General features: G+C 36.3%; 1 protein-coding gene across 1 annotated transcript in view; it reads right to left on the minus strand.

Moving 5' to 3' along the window:
- Positions 1 to 24,498, minus strand: part of AGBE (1,4-alpha-glucan-branching enzyme) — a 72,579-nt gene that overhangs the window by 11,413 nt on the left and 36,668 nt on the right. The window contains exons 9-12 of the mRNA XM_083117332.1: positions 20,965 to 21,136; positions 11,678 to 11,887; positions 6,435 to 6,606; positions 1,513 to 1,697 (exon numbers count right to left, since the gene is read on the minus strand). Coding sequence (XP_082973458.1) covers positions 1,513 to 1,697; positions 6,435 to 6,606; positions 11,678 to 11,887; positions 20,965 to 21,136 — 739 coding nt within the window. The remainder of the gene's footprint in view (positions 1 to 1,512; positions 1,698 to 6,434; positions 6,607 to 11,677; positions 11,888 to 20,964; positions 21,137 to 24,498) is intronic.

Here is a 24,498-nt window from a genome sequence, read left to right on the forward strand (position 1 = left end):
ATGGCAGCAAAAAATCAATACTTTAAGCAATGTGTAACAATTAAGAGTCGGGGGGGGGGGGGGGGATGGGGGTAAGTGAAAAGAGTCACCAATCTCGCCCTCACAAGAGCTCATTAATCTGCAACTGCTGCACACGGCTATGCAATAATTTCATGAAGCACCCTTTTTTAATGCAGCTATCTGCATAGGAAATATGTCTGTTGCAATACAATAATCCTTCCGCCTTTCTTTCTGCAACTTAGTTTGGGAGTAGGACCTCCCCGATGGCGCAGTGGTAGCGTCATTGCCTTGAAATCAAGGGGTCCCGGGTTCGAACCCGGTGGAGGCACATAGTGGTTCGGATTCCACTTTAAACTGTAGGTCCAGTCCCGATTAGCCTCACTGTGCATAAAGTGGACTTAAAACACCAAATCAATCATTAGTTTGGGAGTAGGCAAACTGCTGATTAAAAAAAAAATAATGAAGTGTATCCAGCTTCTCTGTCTTCAACAAGTCCTTTATCTTTAAAGCATGCAGGACCTTTCATTCTGCCAGCTGTCGCTTGGTGCCAGTCTGCCTGGAGGGAGGCTGCTACCAGTGCCAGTGTTATGTCTGGCTGTTCCAAAGCAGTTAAAGTTTTGTTTTGCACTTGGAGTATATTGGACCCTGATATGTATGTTAAGTAAGAAAAAAGAACTGAAATATAATCTTTGTATTAGGAGAAATGATGTGTTAATTGTAGTAATGTAGTACTGACCACTTAATTGGCCATCAGACATCTCAGGCATAAATTGTCACTGCCTTAGCAGCCATCAGGCACCTAAAGGTTAACCTTCAGAGTGATAAAATAAAATCAGCTATTGGTAACCGGAATGCTTAATGTAAAAAACATATAAAATATTTACATTCACTGTAATCAGTGCTCGAAGTGAGGGGGAATACAGGAGATAGTATCCCCAGTTAGGAAAATTTAAGCAAAGCATCCCCCCCACTAGCATCAAGGCTCAAGAAAATATCCCCACATAATAATTTCCACTTCAAGCATTGACTGTAGTAATCTAATGTACCCCCTCATCTTCATCTTTCAGTTTGTTAATCCACTGAATTGCACAAATTGATGTGAAAGTATTTTGAACAAAATCAGTGAACATTTGAATGTAGCAAGAAGTGAAGAAGTAAACTCTCATTCCACTTTACAAACATCTTCATGAATGAAGAATGGCAAAGTAGCAAAAAATAAATGCCTCAAACATTAAGTTCTCATGTTTGACCAAAAGCCAACCACCACATGTGCAATATTTTTCATTATTCTGTGTGCAATATGATTCTCTCAACAGAGAATTACAAATGTTCCGAGAAATGATGGATTCAATTAAATGCCTGGTCACTGCCAGGATCAATGTTAATATGACTGGAAGGAAATGCAGAAAGCAGAAGTGTTGATTGGGAACAAAAAATGTAGGGTAAATCAGATCTGGAGACGACGTGAAGGTAGAAGTGTGACAGATTGGTGGGCTGCAATGTTGTACTTACTGGATCTGTGTGAAGCCATCCATATTCTTCTTCCAACTTATTCATTGCTTCATCAAATGCACCCAAATACTTGTATTTTAACAAGTCGTCATCCACTAAATGCCACTGACGTCTAGCATAGTGATATGAGTCATTGTTTCCAGCACGAGGAAAATCTAACCACTCAGGATGGCCAAATTCATTTCCTATAATGAAACATTATATTTTGTTATATATCAAATAAAATAATACAATATTCAAAATACAATTCCATTCATAAACCTACATATTTTATTTCTTGATAAGCGGCATATTTAGGCATGCATAAAATAACTGTAAATTTGAAGCTGTATATGAATTTTATTCTTCAAATATATATTTCAGAGTTTTTATAAAATATATTTCCGAGTTCTTATAAAAAAGTCCAACTTTGTTTTAGTCCACTTTATGCTCAGATAGGTTTATCAGGACTGACCTACCACATTTTAAAATGGTATCCAAACTACTGTGAAAAGTACCTTCACCAGAGGAGAAAGTCATGTGGAAAGTGTTGTTACTTGTGAGAAAGGAAAGGAGAAGTGGTGAAACATTGTATTTAATCACAATTATGGACCAAAGAATAATGTATATTTCTTCAAGAGTGAGTGATGTGATGATAAATAATTTGTGAAATTATGTTATGTATTGTGGTAACACTGTTTCTCTGGAGTCTCAGACTACATTTATAATACCGAGGAAATACATGGCACTTCTTTTGAGTTTCTGATATGCATCCTCCTTTGGAAAGAAAATTATGGCTAATCTATTCATTTCTTTATCTTGCTATACACATTGCCACCTTTTCGGAAAATGTGAAATTGTTGTCAAATTTCTCTTTGTTCTTACATGACTGCAATTCAGACCTCTAAAGATTTCAAATAAGAATGTTATTTAGTGGCTTTCCATTGTCAATTTTGTTGGATCATGACAATTGAATCTTGTACAGACTGCTTTAGTTTTCAGTATTTATAGAAACATGCACTGTTGGAGATTTATCTATAAAAGTAACCACGTTTATTCTTTCTTTATATATTTTATATTGCATATAGCTTCAATTGTTTATTTGTGTATATCAAATGCCTTAAGTAACCTGCACTCCCATTGGCTAATTCATTCTGAGTGCGGTGTCTAGTTGCCGCCATCTTAGCACGGTAGTTACTTCCAGCCAGTGTGCGTAGAGAAGCCACTCGGGACACAGCCAGAAACAGTCGCGGACAATAAGCCTGACGTGGCTACGTTTCATTAGTGGCACGTTGTTGTGTAACACCAGCTGCAACTTCGTTTTTAGCAGTTTTCCCTAGACAGGAGTGCATGGGAAGTGTAATCAAGTGTTATGTATATACCTTATAATACATAGTTATAGTTATCAGTGTGTGTGCCTGTGTTTTCTTTACAACTCTCAAGAGGATCACGGTGAACTTTGCCCTGTAGCGACACAATCCATACCAGACACATGTAAGTGGTAACCTACAATTTCACTTACATTAAGATCCTACCGGTTCGGATCATCATTCGTTTCTGGTCCTTCACAGCCAGACAGGTTCTACATTCAGTTATGGTCCTTTATGGTCCGGAAGCAATCATGCACATATATCTATGGTTTTCAGATTGTCGTGCTATAAACAGTTGCCATTTCAGTTCATGACTTGCCCTACTAATAGCAAAACAAGCACTGTTTGGTTGTTTTATCATAGTTGTGCTTGTGACATCTGATATGCATGGGTTTCTTGCACTCAACTGATTGATTTGATATACTTAGTTTTTCTGCCACTTTTGGGTAATTGCAAATATGAGGATGAATGGTGATAACATGAATCACAAACACACATGGACAGCACACAATACAAACCCACAGATAATTATACTGGCTGAGTGTCCAGATGCCAGTCCCTCGTTGGCCTGCAATATTGGTATACTATGTGGAAGTGATGTTGACTTTTTGTGTGTTTTCAGAAAGGGTCACCCTGAAAGGTTTCTTGCTGGTGGGAAAAGCAGCTCCTGGTTGTTCTCAAAAGACATTTTCATCATATGATATTTAGCATTATATGGACAAGACCATTATAAAATTTATTGTGTTCTTTACATCATGATTTTTTATACAGAAAAATGGAAGACCTGCTGTGAAAATCAGTGGTGGATTAACATGACCCACTTTCGAGTTTAGGGTGCATGACTGCTATAGGGATGGTGCATGACTGCTATCTGCCACCTATTAGGTTCAATTTATGATAGCAGATGTAATTCTTGCTTTCTTAGGCTTGTATTGGATTTGTTTTAAGTTTGCCACACTAAGAGACTTGCTACTCAGACTTCTTTCAAAAGAAAGGGTTGAAAATGGGCAGCTGACTATGGCATTTACATTTCCTGTGTATATGTGCTGAAAGCGTTAATGTATAAGATTCAAATTATTATTTATTTATTACAGTGTAATTTAACCCATTTATGCCGGAGATTGAAAATTTTGAATTTTTACATGAAATTCACATATGTTAGGTAGAAATATATAAAAAACAAAAATTTGAAGGAAAATTCCTTTTATCTAATCCCGTTTATGGGTTATGTGGCGTTCCAAAAATGGAACACTAGGCAAAACCATTACCAGTTTGTACAAAATGTAAAAAATCCTGGATTTTATCTCAGAATGTTACTATTGAGTGTGATATTCAACTGAACACCACATTTTCACATCAAAAAGTGGTGTTCTTATGACATTGAGCACAGTGTGTTTGCTTTCTTTGCTTAATGATCACAGGATTCATGCCATCATAACGTGAATCAATGTTGTGCTTCTGAGGTCTTCCTTTCCGGCCAGGTTCTGCAGGATGGCCATGGGTCTCCAGATAATGACATGCCACACGACGATGAAATGCCAGAAGATTTATTGGCTTTGCATCATATGTTTTATGCAGTTGCCAAGCATTTTGTAAGACCAGTTCAAAACAGAACAACAGAGGGCTGGAGTATCATTTCTTGCCACAGATTGATGCTCAATACTTGTCAATGTTTTCTTCAGCTCTGTCTATGGCCCCCATAAACTTATTATACACTGATCATGTGTGTGGCTGCTGAACCTGTATTTTCTTCTTATGTTTCTGAAAATAATGACTGACAAGACACAAAGGACAGACACCAGCACCAGATGATGCAGATGGCAGATGATATTGCCTTTGCCATCACTATGATAATCAAATGCACCTCTTTCTTTTTTTCTTTAGAGCATCATCCGATTCCAGTGGAGCTTTGTCAATGCAATCTTTTCTCACTGTACCTGTTGCCTGATGACCCAGTCAACTAAGCTTATCAAGTAATGCAATACTAATGAAAAATTATCGAACACAAAATGGTATTGTCCAGGGTGCTCCTTTGTAAGTGCCTCAACAAACTGAAGGACAGTGGATGCACCAACACCATGTTCAGGTTTTTACCCTGATATGACTGAAACCAGCAAATGTAGCCTAGACATGTTGCACCATACCACAATTTGTAGCCAAACCAAATTGGCTTTCCCTGAATAAACTGTTTGCACTCGTGACGACCAAAGTAAGGAACCATGGATTCGTCCACACTAAAGCATTTCGTTTGGAACAAATTTCATACATCTCTCACTTAGTTTGTTTTTGATAGGTCGCAACTTGGCAAACTTGTCCATTGGGTCCAAATTTGCATTGTCAGCAACATGCAGATTAGAAAATATAGTTTCAAAGTGGTCACATCTATTGGCACCAGTAACAAGTACATTATGTTCAAGTGGTAGTGGTTTTGCCTCGTGTTCCAAAAACGGAGCAGGGAAATTTTCAAGCCTATAACTAATACAAGAATAATAATTGCTGCATTTTCTTGTTATAGCCTGATAGAGTATCTAGTACAGTAGTCACACTGAAAAATTTACAACTCTAGGATGTAATGCAGTAATGTTATAGTAACCTGTCTTTGGATGGATGTTCAAAAACCTTCTCGAAAATACAAATCAACTTTTTACAACATCCCTGTAGCTCGGTATCTGCATCAGTGACTAACTCTGTGCACTAGGTCATATCACATACCCTTACGAAATAGGTTGACATGACAAATCAGACAATATTGAAGACTTTGAGCAGTGGGCTACAAATAACTTCCACATGACTGGTGTTCCAATTATGGAACACTAGGCATAAATGGGTTAATTTACAACATATTTACAATTGTTTTTGGAATTAAAGAACAATTAATAAATGTTCATGATAAATGACCCAATAAATGTTACTATTGTTAATACAGTGGAGCCTGGAGTTCACATTTTTCATGGCCTCCTGGTAAAAACTTAAGACATGGAAAAATTTACAACTATGGAAATTCTCTTTAACATGTTTCTTTATTGGGACCATGAAGGTTAAATTTAGAATGCAGGAAATCCAAATGTAAAATCATGGTTTCACTGCATGAAATCTTACTTTCCCTCAAGTTAGTGTGTCAAAAGAGTTTTCAGCTAATGCAGATACCAAGCTAATGCAGATACCAATCTTGAATCCAGACTTTTTGCATCCACTTTGGAGGATGTGAGGTGTTTTATACATCTATCTGATAAAATGTACATTAAGTATACTGTATGCTACAGTATCTTCTGTACTATACTGTGCTCTAACAATGATGGTGACTATATTGAGAAATAGTTTTTGGTGTAAAGAATCTTATTATAAATTTGTGACAAATGTGGGTCCTTCGTAAAAAGCTTCTAGAACTTACTTCCTGAATACCTCTCATGTGGATGTATACATCATACACATTTATTTATCTATATTTATTCCATTTGCATAAACAATTATAGTTCTTGTTCTCACTATGAAAAAGGTGCCTGTACTGTGTGCTGATGCATATAGCCAAAAAAAAAACAAAAAAAACACTGTGTATCTATGTGCTATACTTACCCATAAAATTGAGGTATGCTTCACCTCCCAGACCATGAGTAATCAGTCTTATCATCTTGTGCAATGCAATTCCTCTGTCAATAATGGGAGATGGATGCGACACTTTCGACATATGAGTGTACATTTCCTTATCCATTAACCAAAATGCAATTGTTTTGTCACCAACAAGTGCCTGTTAATGTACAAAAAATAACCCATACTACAAGTAATTATAATAAATCATTACATTTACAATAGGGATGGGGCAAATTAATTAGTTGACACAGGCAAATCTTTAAAATAAGTAAAATTGCTGATAATTTAGCCAATCGAATATTTCCACAAACAGCCTATAAGTAAGTTTTCAAATATCTTGGCTTTGTATTATTTTGCTAATAGCTATATATTTCTCATCATTTTCTGCTAAAATATTTAAATTCTGCTTGTCAAACCCCTCGTACCTGATCAGATGATGAAAATCATAATTAGATGCACCATGGCAAAATATCGGGACAAATTTTGGTCTCTGGATCTTAATATTACAGTTATTACACAGAGCCATTAAAAATTTACCACTTGTATGGGAATGGTGTTTCACCTTGATATTTGTATCTGAAAATTCACAATCACATACCAGACATTTTTTTTGCATTTTTAAAATTTTTAATTTGTTCTTCTGTTAAAGACATCAGAGGCCTTGATTTTAATAAAATATTAGATGCTATATCATGGCACTCATTTTCAATTCTATGTGCAAATTCTTTGATAGCATTTTGTCCCATGTATAATTGTGGTTCACTAGCTACACCATCCCGTATAACTATATAACAAAAACTAGAAGGTTCATGTAACTGGTATGATGTAATTGAAGATTCATCAGGATCTGGGTTGCAGAATGCAAGGGGTTTGAGGTTTGATTCAAAATCACAAACTATATATGCTGGGTGTTCCAACAAAGCTTCAAATTTTTTAAATTCGGCATTTTCACTTGGATTAGGCATCACCATATGAACAGGTTTATGGTTCCCACAATATTTTAAATGTTCAACTAATTTGTTTTTAGCAATTTCTGCATTTTCTTTACGAACCCCATTTATTATTTTTCTACCATCAAATACAGTTAAACATCTTCGGCACAACTTGTATATTGTTTTAGATTTATTTATTTGTTTTCTTACTAAAGCTTCAAGATTATGTATCAAAGTGTAATGGTATGTGCCATCCCCCTCAATTAAAAGCAAATCAATCGTTACAGCAAAATCATCATCAACTGTACTAATTCTGAGAGGTTCTATCAAGCAATTCCCAGCACCAGTGGAACAAATAAATACATTAATAGATAATGGTTTACCATTGATATCTCTGGCCTTTTTTTCAAATTTATCAATATTTTGAATAGACATTGGATATTTTAAGCCCTCCATTGCTTCATCAAAATCGTGTTCATATTCTATTCTATATTCATGTTCAATTTCTATTTGAATAAACAGCTACAGTTTCTGTTATGTGGGGGTGTGTAAATTTTGTTCCATTCGGTTTCTTATATTGTGTAAATAATTTGAAAGATAATTTATAAGAGCTATTTTGTTTATTTAGAATATCTTGCACATCAGAATTGATATTATTCAAAAAATTCTTAATATCACATTTTGGATCTGATATAAAACGGTAATCACTTAGTTGGCCATTAAAACTACTATAGATAGGTGCATAGCGAAGCTGCTTTGCTGGTTTATAATTAATAGGGGTTTCAAGTTTTCTTTTTAGACCAGATAAAGATGTAGAAAACTGTGCAGAACAAGTATTTTTATGTTTATATAAGAAATATTCCAGACTATATTTTCTATGACAATTTGGGCATATTCTTGTGGGAGTTCTATATTTGCCTGGATCACAATTCTTTTGGTGCCTAGCCCAATTGGGGCTAGAAATATTCGTATTGCATTGATAACAATATTTTTGATTTGGCATTTTTGTTATTAGTTATAAAATTTCTTGGGATTTAAATTAAAACTCTATATTTAATATAAAATATGAATTGGGTTCAGCAGTGTACTTTGTATAATTATTGTATATATTTAATATGTTAATATTATTAATTATTATCCTAGGTTTATTATATCAAATTTTTTGGGATTCAAATCAAAATTTTATACTTAATAAAAACTATGACAAATTGTAATGCCAATATTGCTTACATGCACCAAGGTGGAATAAGTATTGATCGACAGAAAAGCAGTGACCTACTGAAAGACTAACCTGCCTCAATTGCATGTTAGTACAGGCACGTCGGTGGCAATGACCCGATAGCATGTGTTATGTATTGATCTTATAAAACACACGGAAACAGATTACAACAGCAGCAGGCCAAAACTCTAAATATAAATTAATTACAACTAGATGTAACAAATATCAGACTTTTTTATACAAAATATAAGATGCTTGTTCAGTATACTAGAAATATGTTTAATATAAATAATAAGAAAATCACTATATCATACCAAACAGAGCTATAATATGAGGAGCACTGGAACAACACCTCTATACACTTGAACTATTCTCACAATATTAACTATTAAAGTTAGATCCCGCTTTATATATATATAGCTAAATCCGGTCTGAGAAGAAAAAAAAAACGGGAAAGTCCCGAGAATTTTGATTTTATGGGAATTTCCTGTGGAATTATACTTTCTACGGGAAATTCCCGAGGAATTATACTTTTTACGGGAAATCCCCGAGGAATTATACTTTTTACGGGAGGCTTTTTACAAAAATTTTAGATTAGACAAAATAGCACACTATAATAAAAAAAACTCTTAAGAGCATCTTGGATTAGTTTTAAGTGTGGTCAAAACAATATCGAGAAAAGCCATATTTTTAACAAATTTATAAACAGCAATTTTGGCAAATTCAGGATTAGCCACATCAATTTGAGGGGGTCATCTTTTCTCGGAAGCTTTTTTTTACAAAAATCTTAGGTTTTACACAGTAGCAATGAAATTTTATAGACCTTTTGCCTTAGTTTTAAGTATTTCTATTCAGTCAAAACACCTCATCATTTATCGATCCAGTCACTACTCATGGCAAGTGACATTTTGGTCATTTTTGAATTACAAAGTAAACCAACCTTCAATTTTTGAGTGAAATTGCCATGTCATACAATTTGCATTAGGGTCAGTGAAGCCTTCCGAAATTGTAAACACAAAAACAATTTATCTACAGTACAGCTTCTAATAACCTTTTTTCTTAATGAACTCAGAAATGACCACAATGTCACTTACCATGTATTACACCTGATCCCTTCAATTAATAGCTGGCCAGCTACAAGGAAAAAGTGATAAATAATATGTTTTCGTGTGTGTATTTTTATATCTTATTGCATGTATGTATATGTATTTATTTGATTGTGCATTGCTGCGTATTAGATTACCATATGCTTAAGCTTGCGAGTTGGGGAGCTGTTGTTCAAAAGACATTGCAGAGGAAAATTCTAGACCTCTGAGGGGAGAGGAGGATTCAAATGCCAGTCTTTTCCCAGAATTATGACAATGAGGAACCTTCGTTTCTGAGGGCAACGGCTATCAATTTGATAGTCCTTGTCCCTCGAATCTTCAAGAGTTTAGACCACTGGCTAAACTGATTAATATGGAGAATTAAAGTTTTGGTGTAAGCCAACCCCAGTTTGGAATCCTCAAGTTCCCATTAGAAGAGATTTTGCATATATGGGATATTTTTGAGTCACATCATAATGCCTGGCAGACTGAAGTAAAGATGCTGTGCAAGGAAATGCAAATAAAATGCTCCCTTAATAGTTTTGCTAGAAGGTTGCATTACTGGCTGGAATATAAATAATTTGAGAGTAGGCCGCAGAAATAGATAGACTAACTCTGTGTTAAATGGAAGTGCCAATGGTGCAAGCTGTAGGTGCACATTTGTTGTTTCAGACCTTTTTATGGATTTTTAACAATGTACCTGTGGAAACTATCTGTAAATATGTAAATACAGCGTGTTCCGCTTACACATATAATAAAAGAAAAAAATCACAACTTTTTTATTTACCAATATTTTTTGTTCAAACTTTGTACAAACATGGAACAACTCAATTTTTTTTTCCAAATGAAGAAAACTAGCGCACTTCCACAAGTGAACAGTTAGTGGCACCTCAAATGTCAAACCGGTTGTCAGCCTCAATCCACATGTTTTGAAGCATGTGCGGGGTAATGTTGCTTACTGCAACCACAATTTTATCACGCAAGTCTTGCAAATCTCTAACCGGTGTACAGTAAGCTTTGTTTTAACACATCCCCACAACAAAAAATCACACAGTGAGGTCTGGGGACCGTGGGGGCCATTCAATAAAATTCGAACCTCTTCCTATCCATTTTCCATTGAAATGCTCGTCCAGGAAGTCTCTAACGAGATTTGAGAAATGAACCGGTTTCGCGTAACTGTTTTTCAAATTTCTTTATTTGAATGTATGATGGAACTACTTCTTTAGCACCCAAACCATAATGTGCACGAAATAGTCTCTGCACAAGTGTCACAGACTTCACTTCAGACAACGTTAAAACACAAAACACCTTTTCTTGTGGCGACCACATGACGAATGGTTACTGAGAAACTGATAATATCAGTTTTCAAGACATTCTGGCTACTGCGCATGCGCGACTACCACTGAATGTGTTGCTAAAAAATTTCTGAGTCCTTCTTTAAAATGAAACAACAATCACATCATTCTGACAGTTTGTTTAGAAGTTATGAATTTTTCTTTTATTATACGTATAAGCGGGACACGCTGTAGAACAGCATATAAAAAAACCTATGTAATTCTCTAAGATAATCCTTTGATTTAAACAAACTCCCTGAATAAAAACTGCCAGTTTACAATTTTATATATTCACTTTTTTGTATTAATGTAATGTGTTAAAACTAACCCAGGGACAGGTAAAATGTTGTATGTATGAGTGACCTAGTTCTGAATTTTGGCTTTACTGAATCTGCTCTTGAGGCACCCATGAAGAAGTTTGGAAGGAGAGAGATTGGATGAATGCAAGGAAGTAATCCAGGGCCGGCAGGGCCGGCATTTCAGAAGGGAAGCCAGGGCTCCAACATAGATTCAAAAGGTTTAATTTATCTCATAGTTAAGTTCATTCCTTAAAAAAAAAAAAGGACTGTTTTTCTTTCTAAGCTCTCTGAATGACATCATCAACCTCTCACATAAAGTTCAACCAATTTCATGAACCTGCATGTAAATGAATACCAACCTGATCATGTGATTCAGCATAAGCAACAGCCTTTTCCATCCACCTTCTATTGGTAAGAGTGTGAATGATATTACCCATATTCCAATCATCATCCCTTACTTCCTTCAACAGCTTAATCCATTTGTCTGGTATCGCCATGGCTAGCCTGTAATCAAAGCCTGTCCCACCCTCAGAGACAGGTCTGCATATAGCTGGCATTCCAGAAACGTCCTGTGAATTTAAAATGTCAAATTGTTGGAATAAATTACACACAAAAAATTAGCATAATATTAGTAATTTTCATTATTAAAGCTAAACTCTGTGATGCAACAACCTTTTGAGGGCCAGGGCGTACTATGTGGTTTTTGGTATGTGATGCATGTTCAGTGCATCAAGTTCCATCACAGCTTTTCGAAACTGGAGTCTGCTACTATTTTTTTCCCCATTAGCCCCCCATGATGGTGATCAAAACAGAAATTTTGGAGCCCTCACTGGTGATCAAACCTGTGACTGCTTGCACCAAATACAAGAGTGGTAACCATTCAGCTAAGCAGGAGCCCAAATCTATTATTGTTACTTAATGTAGTACCACCACTACTACTACTACTAACAACAACATATAATCTGATATTCTTGCTTTCCATATTAGGTGTGTATATATAAATACTCTAGTTCAAAAGTTTGTCAAAGTTTGTTGTATGTCCAATTTATGCTAGAATAGGTTAATCAGGACATGACCTTCACTCTAAAGTGGAATTGGAACCACTGTATAATGTGTTTCCACTAGGGATTGAACCAGGGGATCCCTTGATTAGAAAGCTGTGACCTTGACAAAATAAAATACACTCCTTCAAAACCCTATCACCTAAGAATTAAAATCAGCCTACATAAGGAGATCACAAAACCCAACAGAGGATTGTAGTGACTGAATTTAGGCATCACAGCCTCATTAGCCTGCAATAATGCAGTTACTGGGGTGTACTACCTGGAAGAGAGGTTGACATTTGGATGTCCGATTCTTTGTTGGTATCAGCAAAAAGTACATATGGTCCATGCCTGTTATAAACAGAGTGACAGTGACAAATACAGACTGCTGAGTAAGTCATGTGCAAAACTGTGTGTAGTATTTTCTTAGCATGCATTAGGTTCCTTGGTACAAGTTGAATGCTGTTTGGTTGGTAAAGCTTACTTGAAATGGCCACTGAGAACTAACATCCATTTATGGTCATACCCTTCGTCAAATGGATACTTCCCTTGGGTGAAAAAAAACAAAAACAAAAACAACAACTTCATTGGTTCCAGGTGCATGAGGAGCATTTCAAAGTATTTCAGTGGCCTGCAAAGCCACAAGATCTCAACCCCATATAATATCTTTGAGATAAAGTAACATAGACTGAGAAATTCACAAGGTCTGGTTGTTTCCATACAATCTGTACGAGGGTCACTATTTATATTTTGAGCCTTGGCAACACTGATTGAAGTTAGGTGCGATTTGACGTTTGCACGGAATCATCTGGCATTATTGACCATAACGTACTTTAAATGTTTTGTCAGTAGCTTCATTTGTGTTGTTTATGTTGTCTTGGAGATTGCGCGACAACAATAAAATGGAATTAACTCGTGAACATTTTCGTGCGATGATTTTTTACGATTTTCGACGTGAATTATCAAGACAAGAGTGCATCGATCAACTTACTTCCACATTTGGCGATGAAGTCCCATCCTTTGCCACTGTGAAACGCTGGTATAACGAATTTAATCGTGGCTGCCATTCGCTCACCGACGAGATTCGCGAAGGTCATCCAAAATCAGTTGTTGTTCAAGAAAACATTGATGCTGTGCAAAACCTAAAACTGCAAGATCGTCATGTGACATACTGTGAGATTGAGGCAACCATAGGCATTAGTTCCACCAGCATATATAAAATATTACATGATCATTTAGCTGTGAGAAAGGTATGTTCTCGTTGGATCCCACACAATTTGACAAAAACTCAAAAAGACGCTCGCGTCAATTGGTGCAAACAAATGCTCAATAAATACAATCGTGGTGCTTCAAAAGACGTATATAAGATTGTAACAGGTGACGAATCATGGATATATGCATATGAGCTGGAACGTAAACAGCAGTCGACTGTATGGGTGTTTCAAGATTAACCCAATCCAACAAAAGTTGTTCGCGCTCGAAGCACATCGAAACAAATGGTCACCTGTTTTTTAGGGAAAACTGGTCATGTGGCAACTGTGCCTTTAGAGGAACGTAGAACGGTCAACTCTGAATGGTACACAACAATTTGTTTGCCAGAGGTTTTTGGCCAAATACGGAAAACAAACAAACGCCGTCGGATCATTCTTCATCAAGACAATGCCAGCTGTCACACATCTCATCTAACAACCGACTTTATGAACAGTCAAAAAATCGAATTGATGGGTCATCCGCCATACAGTCCTGATTTGGCACTCAATGACTTCTTCTTGTTCCTGAATGTCAAGAATAAATTGCGTGGACAACAATTTTCGTCGGCGGAAGATGCAGTTGATGCATTCAAAAACCATATTATGGAGGTGTCTCAAGAAGATTGGAAAAACTGCTTTGACAAATGGTTTGAACGAATGCAAAAGTGTATTGACCATAAAGGAGAATACTTCGAAAAACAATAAAGCAGTTTTCAATGCCAAATTCCTGTTTTTTCATTGTTAGGCTCAAAATATAAATAGTGACCCTCGTATGAAGCATTATCTGAGGAACATTTTTCAGAATTTTGCTTGGTCTGTTCCCGAAAGAAATAATGCTCTTCTGGAGGTAAGCCACAAGTGTGTGTCAAAGTAACCACTTGAGTAAACTGCCTGTGATATTTTGTTCATGCCTACTATTGTGGCGCATGGCCCGTGTGACGTTATACATCAAAGATGGCTGCCTCTGAAGATATTAACAAAGAAAATTGACAATGTCTCCTTATTTCCTTCAGGAGTCATATCGACCATTTGTAGGTTTGTTGGGTTTTTGCATGATCATATTGACGATTTGTAGGTTTGTTGAGCTTTTGCATGAAGGGAGGACATGTGTATAGGGGATCCCTTCATTTTGAGGCATGCAATCATAAGTATATTACTAGGAGTTTTGCTGAACAATGCGTCAAGAGAAGGTACATGGTGCCAGGAATCCAAGATGGCCACCATGGAGGTTCTGAGCATAAAATACTGTCCATATCCTGATTTAGAGTTCGTTTATCAGATTTTTCCAAACGTATTATATGTTAATAAATAACAAGTGAAATAATATTATAAATTTTGTTACTACAGTAGTGTCAAAAAGTTAAGCATGATGAAGATATGAGAAAATGTTTTATTCCTGGAGACCTCGGTGGCCAGTCCATGTGGCGATTTCTTAATCTTCAAGAAAGTCATCCAACAATTTGGCTTGATGCGCACATGTATTATCATCCTTGAAGATTAAGTCTGGGTCAACTGCATCTCTGAAAATTCACACATGTTGTTGGATTACCTCGTCTCTGTACTTATGAGTAGTTAACAGTACCTCCAGCAGAGAGGTGCAGCTCCATACATCCATTTAACGTGCCCACACTATTATTCCATCACCAGCAAACTGATCCCATTCCACAATATTCCTGGGATAAATCTTGCTCGAGGTTCTCTCCAGATGAATGTGCGATGGGAATCATTTTGCACAATGAATGTGGACTGATCTGTGAAAAGCACATCCCTCCATTCGTTATGGTTCAATTTTGATGGTGCTGACTCCACTGTGAATATAAACGGGCTCTTCTGGGCACTGGATCAAGTGGCACACACACTACTGAACGTCTGGCAGAGGGACCAGCTGTGCTGAGTCTCTGGTACACAGTTTGGCAAGAGAAACTCTAACCACTAAGTCTGCCGCAAGCTCTGAGGACAGTTGTCTTGCAGGCATCATCCGGTTTTGTCATGCAGTTAAAGCCGGATATGCTGTTGTGGCATTGTTACTAGTGGACAACATTGTACTGGCCTACGATGAACATCTACTGTCTCTTGGAACTATAGCGAAAGCCCGGAAATAACTTCCAGGTCTCCTGTGATTCTTTCCTTTAAAAAATTGTCCAACTGATGTCTTTGTGCCATGTTCTTACTGTACAGTGCACACTTTACCAAGAGATTGTCCTCCGATCACAATGAGCGTTCGGTACAGAATGAGGCACTCTTGGTCTGACAACTATGTTTTGTTTGCCTTTCAATCAAGGGCCTATTTGACGGTAGCACTACTCTTGCCTGTGCACATAAGGTGAGTTACACTCCTTGAGATAAATATTTACAGTTATCTTGCAACTCTTCCACCTTCGATATTTCAAGTTTTTGGACACTTAACTTATTATGGTAAAGGAGAAATGATGTCACCTGTGACTTCCTTATTCAACATTCTCTGAAGCTCTAGGTAGTGTGAATATGACAAGAACGATCTCCTTGTCATCCTCACTTTCTTCCTTTTCCCATCAACAGCCTATTGGCTGGGTAGATTTGGATGTGCCTTTTCTTCATTTATTTCACTCCAATGCTTGGAAGTAATCCCTTCTTATGAAAGGTGTGACAGTCACTTTGGTTGGAGCAAGATGTGAGCCTTGAACATCTCATTATGTGAACAGCTACCATCGCAGTTCACCGAAATCCTTGATTTTGGTGTCCGGTACTTAAATGAATTTCTTAACAATCCTATCATTATGTTTGGGGTGAGCGTTTTCATGAGACAGTCAAATTTCAATTTCCCTTGTACACCCTGGACTGCATTTTGCAGACTAATAATGCTCTGGAGTCTAGACTCATGTCTGTCCATATGTGTTTGTGATTGTCCTCTCATCTATTTCATCCAATCATTATTCATTCTCACCTTTGAAAATGTCCAAAAGTGGCAGAAACACAAAGTAAAATTAATCAGTTAATTCATTTGATTGATTGGTTTGATGTTTTAAGTCCACTTTATGCACAGTAAGGCTAATCGGAACTGGACCTACAGTTTAAAGAGGGATCCAAACCACTATGTGCATCAACCGGGTATCAAACCCAGGACCCCTTGATTACAAGGTGACGATGCTATCACTACACCATCAAGGAGGCCGAATCAGTCAATTCATTCATTTATTCTGTCATCATGTTCATCGAATCCAATAGACCAAGATTTGCAACCTATTGAAGCACATCATCGTCTGGACCATCAAATACGTTCAACAATCAGTTGTTTCCTTCCTTGCAAGTACTCCTGTGCCTACACAACCTGGGTTAGCATTAATAGATAGTGAACGCTGCCGCCAAAGTGACCCTCACACCTTTCATCAGAAAGCTTTTTCCAAGTATTAGAGTAAAATAAAAGCAGAAAAGGCACATTCATATCTACCCAACTCAATAGGCTGTTGGTGGTAAAATAGAAGAAAATGAGGATGACAAGGAGATCATTCTTGTCATATTCACACTACCTACAGCTCCCTACACTTAACATATCGTGGTTCAAGAAAGATAAAATGTTCATAAATGTGCAGAGATCAGTCCCTGCGACGAACTGAACTGTGTCTTTGTAGTGGAGATGAAGAGAAGGGTGAAAACAATGTCTTACAAGAGAGAGAATCAGATAAAAAATGATGAGGAATTTGACTCAAGTGACTGTACTGATGATACCATGTTTTCCAAATGATTACAACTACTCTTAATCTTGATAGCAGGTGAGCCGATTAAATTTCAAAAGACAATGCAGTAGTCACAGGATATAGACAGAACCTCCATGGTGGCCATCTTGGATTCCCAACGATGTGTTAAGCAAAACACCTAGTAATATACTTATGATTGCATGCCTCAAAATGAAGGCATCCTCCACACATGTCTCCCCTTCATGCAAAAACCCAACAAACCTACAAATGGTCAATATGACTCCTGAAGGAAATATGGAGACATTGTCGATTTTCTTTGTTAATGTCTTCAGAGGCAGCCATCTTTGACGTATAACATCACACAGGTAATGCACCACAATAGTAGGCATGAACAAAATATCACAGGCAGTAGTTTTTTGCCCTTTATATGCCGCAATGTCAAGTAAAGTGTAAAATATTGCTTAGAATCCTTGCAGGAAAGGGTATGGAATTCTTTCAGTGCATATATCTCCATAACAGTGCAATATATGAAAAAAAACTAAGAATATTTTTCGTTCTGTTTTGAATTCTGAACAAAATATATTTCTATGAAAAATTGTTAAAAACCAATTTTAAAGGAGTTATGATCGATTTCTTTTGTTGGTGTGTGAAGCAGTGGCCGCCATGGATTTGTGTGTCCCTAGAAAACTTGGACCCGGTATGCCAGATGTCTACCCAATATTTTTCCCCTTTCTTTAGGCATGCCCTAACCGAATCAAAAGAGAAAACTTGTCCACCTCAAAATTTCTGCAGGACTTATGGCCAGGAACTGGATTATTACGCTACTCAACAATATTTCATATTGAGGCACACATCACGAAGCATTAACACTATTAAAGTAAATGAAGACATAAGTGAAAGCAGCAGAAGTACCCATGGGGGAAGGGGGGAGGGATTATTGTGCAGACTGCAGCATCGGAATTTTGGGAGGATTTTATCCTTAAAATAATATAAAATTCAACCATTTATACAGTTTTCTAAAATACAGGGTGCGGCAGAATTCATTAGACGGTTTGAAATTCCAAAACTATGTATTGTAATATAAACTGATGATCAAACACTTATACTGCTGCAAGGCACATACAAAAGCATTTCATTTGGTGTTTACGATTTGAAAATAATGTCAGCGAGATGAACTCCATTGTTCTGCAAACATATCTCTGCACGCTGCATAACAGATTCCATCATCTTGCACAGCATCTCCAGTGGAATGTTCTCAATTTCAGCTCTTATGGATTCCTTCAGCTCTTTGGTAGTGTGGGGTCAATTTGGATGAAAATGCAAGCTCACATGTAACATTCACCGCACACTTCTATCTGAGATGCCCAGAGCCATTGAATGTCGAAGAGCTGAACATCACTGACTACGCAACACAGTCACTCTCACCCTCTGCACATTTTCAGGTGTCCGTACAGCACGTGGACGGTAGATAGCAGATGCGGTGGTTCTGAAGGTTTTCACCCAATTTAAAATTGTCTGGCATGTTGGAACCTTCCCATTTCTTCAGATATTAAACTTATGTCTGAAGTCACGTTGTGTTGCAGTAGCAGAGTCATTGTTCTTGAAAAACCGCTCCACAGCTTACGCGTGGTGCTCACTTGACCAGACCTCCATGTCTACTGAAGGCTTTGAGCTGCTTCACTAAATAACGAGTGAACCAGCACGCTATCTATCGGCAGACGTCAATGGCACTAATTTCAAACTGTCTAATGAATTCTGCCACACCTTGTATATGTAAAAAAGTTTACATCTTAGGACCTTATTTTGAAGAAAATAAAGTACTTCAGGCAGGGCTGCCCACATGCAGGTTTGTGGATATGGCAAGGGGGAAGGGGGAAATTTTTTGTCATGGAAATTTGATTGAACAGTTTTGAACACAATTGAATTAAGTTATCAACTAACCATTGCTGCTAAATAAATAGAGGTAGACTGCCAAGGGAATTGTAATGGGTAATGTGTATTATCAGGTAGGGAAGAGGGGGCAATATCAAACTCTTACATATTAGGCCTTAAATTGACATGTCGGGGATACATTTTGTGTTGGGGGGGTTGGGGACCCCTGAGTGTGCAATACTGTAATTTCAGAGGGACCTGCCACACTATCAGACATTAAAGGTTTACACATTTTTACAGACATTGAAGCTTTGCAAAGTATGACATTGCTTTTGATACAATTAACAAAAGTACAGCAGTTAACATCAATTCCACTAAGCTGTACATGTTTGACAAATGTAATTATTTTGTTGCAGCTTCTGTGGCAGAGTGGTTAGCATACACAATACAAAGCCAGGGGCCTTAGGTGCTAATTCAGGGTAAAGGATGGATGTGGTATTGTTTGCCCCAGGTATTGTGCATTGCTTTCCTTAGGGACCACTGAAGTTGCATGACACACATTCAGTTTCCACAAATACACCTTCTCCGCCAAAAAGGTTTATACAGATTTTTTTCACCTAGGAGTGTAAGGTTTTATAGTAGGGGTGTATGAGTATTACACTGAAATGACAAGAAAATGTACCTATATGAAAAACTTTTGTTGTTGTTTGGGAAAAGAATGAGAAACTTAATGAGATGTTGAAGATGTGTGACTGACCTAAATCCTTTCATACAGCCCAAATTATAATGAATAAATAAAAAAAAAATGAATAATCAAAAGAGGTCCTACAGTTCTTTAAGATGCACAGGAACCAATGAAACATACACAGACTAGAAATCGAACCTGAGACCCTTTGATTGAAACATGACAGTTTTGTTCGAACTTGGAGTGTGCTGACCAGCACGATCCAGTGCAAAAGAAAATTTGTTTACACTAATTATATCCATTTCTAGGGGTAATTTATTATCTGCACAAATAGTAAGGCCTACACTGCATCAAATGATGTAACCTCAGTGCAATGCACCCCTTTCTTCACTCAACACATCATTTTAATATTTTCCAAAGACTGTCCAACCACTTCAAAAAGTAACAAACTTGAGACAATGACAGAGTTAATTGCATCTTCCTGTCTTGTCCAAGATCTTGCCATTATTTTACTTTTATTGACCTGAAGTACAAAGATAAGATTGAATATGTCACGTATTGACTTCAAACTTGAAGCCCACAAGGCAGCACTGAAAGGGAGAAAACAACAAGCGTAGTGTGTTCTGCCAGAACTTTTATGACAGCAATAAATGCATATGTCCGTTTTTGGAGATGAACCTTCAGGAGTATCTCTTTGCATTGATTTTGCTGTGCCCCCACTGCGAGCTTCTGCCTGCTGCCCAATGCTTTCACCTGTGGAGGTTCAAGTGCAAAACTGCAACAGTGTGGCTAACTCCTGATTTCACTTATGTAAAAATATTAGCAAAACATTGTGAAAAGATAAAGACATTGTTTTTTGTTCATTCTCAAAGTGAATGTGATACATTATTCCTGTATGATATAGAACCAACAGTGCATGGTTTGTGCCATCTCTATTTCATTTAATCAGCATTCATTTTCATCATAATTAATGTGTAGACGTCAAAAAATAGAAAACAAATTACATTGGATAATTATGGGAATAAGACAAACTAATGTAATTAATAATTATGTCAACATTAAATTTTCAATTTAGTATGTAATATATGCTACCAAGCTGCAGAATACAAATATTCAACATACCTCTGCAATGGTAACTATTTCTGGATAAAGTTCATGCAACATGTGATTAGCCAACATCAAGTATACCAAAGCCTCTGTGTCTGTATTAAGCCCAAAATACTCATCATAGTGGCCACTGAAGCCTTGTCCTATACCCCGAGAATGATACAGCATGGAAGTAACACCATCGAATCTGTAAATACAGAAAGAAATGCTACTTAAAACTTGTACCACTGAAGATTGAATTGGATTGATTTGGTGTTTTAAGTCCACTTTATGCACAGTAAGGTTAATTGGAACTGGACCTACAGTTTAAAGTGGGATCCAAACCACTATGTGTCTCCACCGGAATCGAACCCGGGACCCCTTGATTACAAGGTGGGTACCACTGAAGAACTAACACAAATAATCTAACTCATAAAATACTAAAAAATTAAATCTAGATATGTAAGCTATCCCAGTGATGAGTAGGCCTTCCCGATGGCGCAGTGGTAGTGTCGTTGCCTTGTAATCAAGGGGTCCCGGGTTCGATATCCGGTGGAGGCACATAGTGGTTTGGATCCCACTTTAAACTGTAGGTCGAGTCCCGTTTTTAGCCTTTCTGTGCATAAAGTGGACTTAAAACAACAAATCAATCAATCAAAAAAACAATGATGTGTACTGAAATTTAAACAATCATCTGGACAGATATCACTTTGTATTGATGCTGAAATTCTTAAATCCTTGCAAAAACAGTGGTGGAATGCCAATTACACATCTTTCCGAGTGCTGCGACAAAAGAACTTACATGGGAAAATATATATTTCACAGAAAAGAATTATAAAAATTATAACATGTTGATTTACTGCAACCAAGAAAGTCATGTGTATAATGTGAGAAAATGTAAAATATTGAAATGTAAAAATTGGACTTCCACTGTACTAATCACAAAATTTGGACACCATTAAAGGAAAATTTCACAGCACATCATCTTGATGGCCAAGGACTTCTAGTAACATGTGGTCAACATGTGCCAATTCCTAGTAATGATCATATTCCTATTCCTCATTGTTCTCACAATGTTGGAACGACACAAAAATCTCCCATGGGTTCACCTGGGACTATTTGAATCAAAGACAAAAGGAACTTGGTAGGAAATTTCAGGAATTTAAAATTACTTTGAATAGTTATAAATGTTGGAATATGAAACTCAAATTGAAACTAGGCCTCCCTGATGGCAGACCCTTTAACTCAAGGGTTCCCAGGTTTGATATCCACTGAAGGTGCAGTGGTTCGGATACCACTTTAAACAGTTAGTCTTTCTGTTCCTAAAGTGGACTTAAAAATTCAATTCAAAACAAATTGTAACTGTAAAAAAGTCAATCTACTAGAAATTTGATTTTTAAAATACTATTAAAGGTTAGTTTGTGAACATTGCACTATTAGAAAAAATCACATTTTTTAACAACCAACCAATACCACAACCAGGGTTGTGCAATTATGTGCAAAAAAGGTTTTCTACATGACATGTAAATTGCACGTAAAATACGTATAAAATGTGAAGTATATAAAAAAAACTAGCATCAAACATAAAAGTTAAAAGAAAACATGGTTTTTGCGATGATTATTGTTATGTATGGCAGTTGGCAGTGGCAGAATAAAAAGGCTTTAAAAATACTTTCTTTCCGAATTTGTATGTACTCTTATATTGGAATTTTACAAACAAAAAATAATGGAATTTTACAAAGAAAAATAAATAAATAAATAAATAAGTAGTTGAATGTTCTGTTCATTACTAATCTGTCCCATGAACAACAAATTTTCGCAATTTTTCCAGTTCCTTTTTCAATATAATGTATAACAATTAACAATCAACATATTTTTTTATAGTATGTATGAAAAAGAAATTTGAAGATATAACTAAAACTTTGAAATTCAATCCAAATAAATTGTCATTAACTGTTGTGTTATGTTATAAATACATGTACTAGTGCAAGACGTATATATCAACTGGTTTCTCAATTTTTTTAAAAATACGTGAAAGAACAGGTATATTTTAAAATATCTGTTAGGGAGGGAGCATGAGGTGGCTGCATAAACAATCTTCAGAAAATAATGATTTTGTGCTGAAATATGTAAGGAAATTAAAGTTTAAACTGTAACATAATTAAAGTACTAGTTTTTATACAACTAATTTACAAAACAAAGTTAGTTTTTTACGTCTGTGTAAGAAACTGGTTTTCTACGCAAAGTAAATTACTTGTAAATTAAGTGTAACTTACGTAAAAAACCGTAACTAGTAAATTACCTTTCCAATCCTGACCACATGGTAACAATTTAAAGTTTATCAAAATATTTTAAAATGTTGAACATATTGCAAATATACCATATTAATACCATACTTCTTGCCACACAATATTGACATATAATTAACATAAATTGTAAATTTTGCATAATTTTCAGGATATCGAAACTGCAAAAGTATTTCAATTCTGCTAGACACACGACTCTGGAAAAGTATTAGCTACTATCGGTGAATAAATTTGAACCCAATGATACCAGTCCCAGTCACAGGTAATCTATGCTTTAGAATGGTAAACCATTAGAACAGTCACCATCGGTGTTAAATTGATACTCTTATCAATGGCACTGATATCAGTATCAGTTCAGTCCTTAGGAAATAGTGATGTGAACAAGTTGAAAATTGAGAGATTCCCATATACTCACCAATAATGTTTTGGACAGATTCTGATATACATAATTATTGAACAGAAAAATGCTATAAAGATATTGTTTGTGTATTTAAATATTCTTAAGATATTTTACACTGGTACACAAACTGTTGTCACATATTTATGAGAAGGAATTTATAGTTTTAATGAAATCATTACAAGTAAAAGAGAGCTTCAAAAAATACATTTTTTTAGATGCTTTAATTTCACAAAAACATTACAACATGGCATTGCATTAACTTTGTCAATACTACATCAATATGTCCTCCATAATAACAAATTTTGAAAGTAACCCTGCTGAAAATTTTGTCTGTTTTCAGTAGATCTATAGGTGTTTTGAAGCATCTACTGTGTTCATATTTTCAAACAGATATAAATATTTTCTTGTTGAGTTGGTAGATATAAATATTTTGTTGCAGAGTTGGTGTTTTAAGTCCACTTTATGTACAGTAAGGCTAATCGGGACTGGACCTACAGTTTAAAGTGGGATCCGAACCACTATGTGCCTCCACACAGATATAAATAACACACTACGTACATGTTAAATATAATACTGAAGAAGTTATTTTCACTTGTACTTTCTCTATGTCCTGTTTTCAGTAGAGCAATAGGTGTTTTGAAACATCTACTGTGTTTAGATTTTCAAATAGATATGAAAGCAAATTGTAAATCATGAGGAATGGAAATTTATATTTACAGCCAATATGTTGAGGTAAACATGCTACCTACAATATTACATGTAATATTGAACAGGATATTTAACTTGCAGTTCCTCTATTGAACATGTACATTAGGCCTACTGAAGGTGTTCAGTAGGAAACCATTGAGTTTCAGCCATCCTCAG

The sequence above is a fragment of the Lepisma saccharinum genome, chromosome 2 (genome assembly GCF_977018435.1).
Source record: "Lepisma saccharinum chromosome 2, izLepSacc3.1, whole genome shotgun sequence".
NCBI lineage: Eukaryota > Metazoa > Arthropoda > Insecta > Zygentoma > Lepismatidae > Lepisma > Lepisma saccharinum.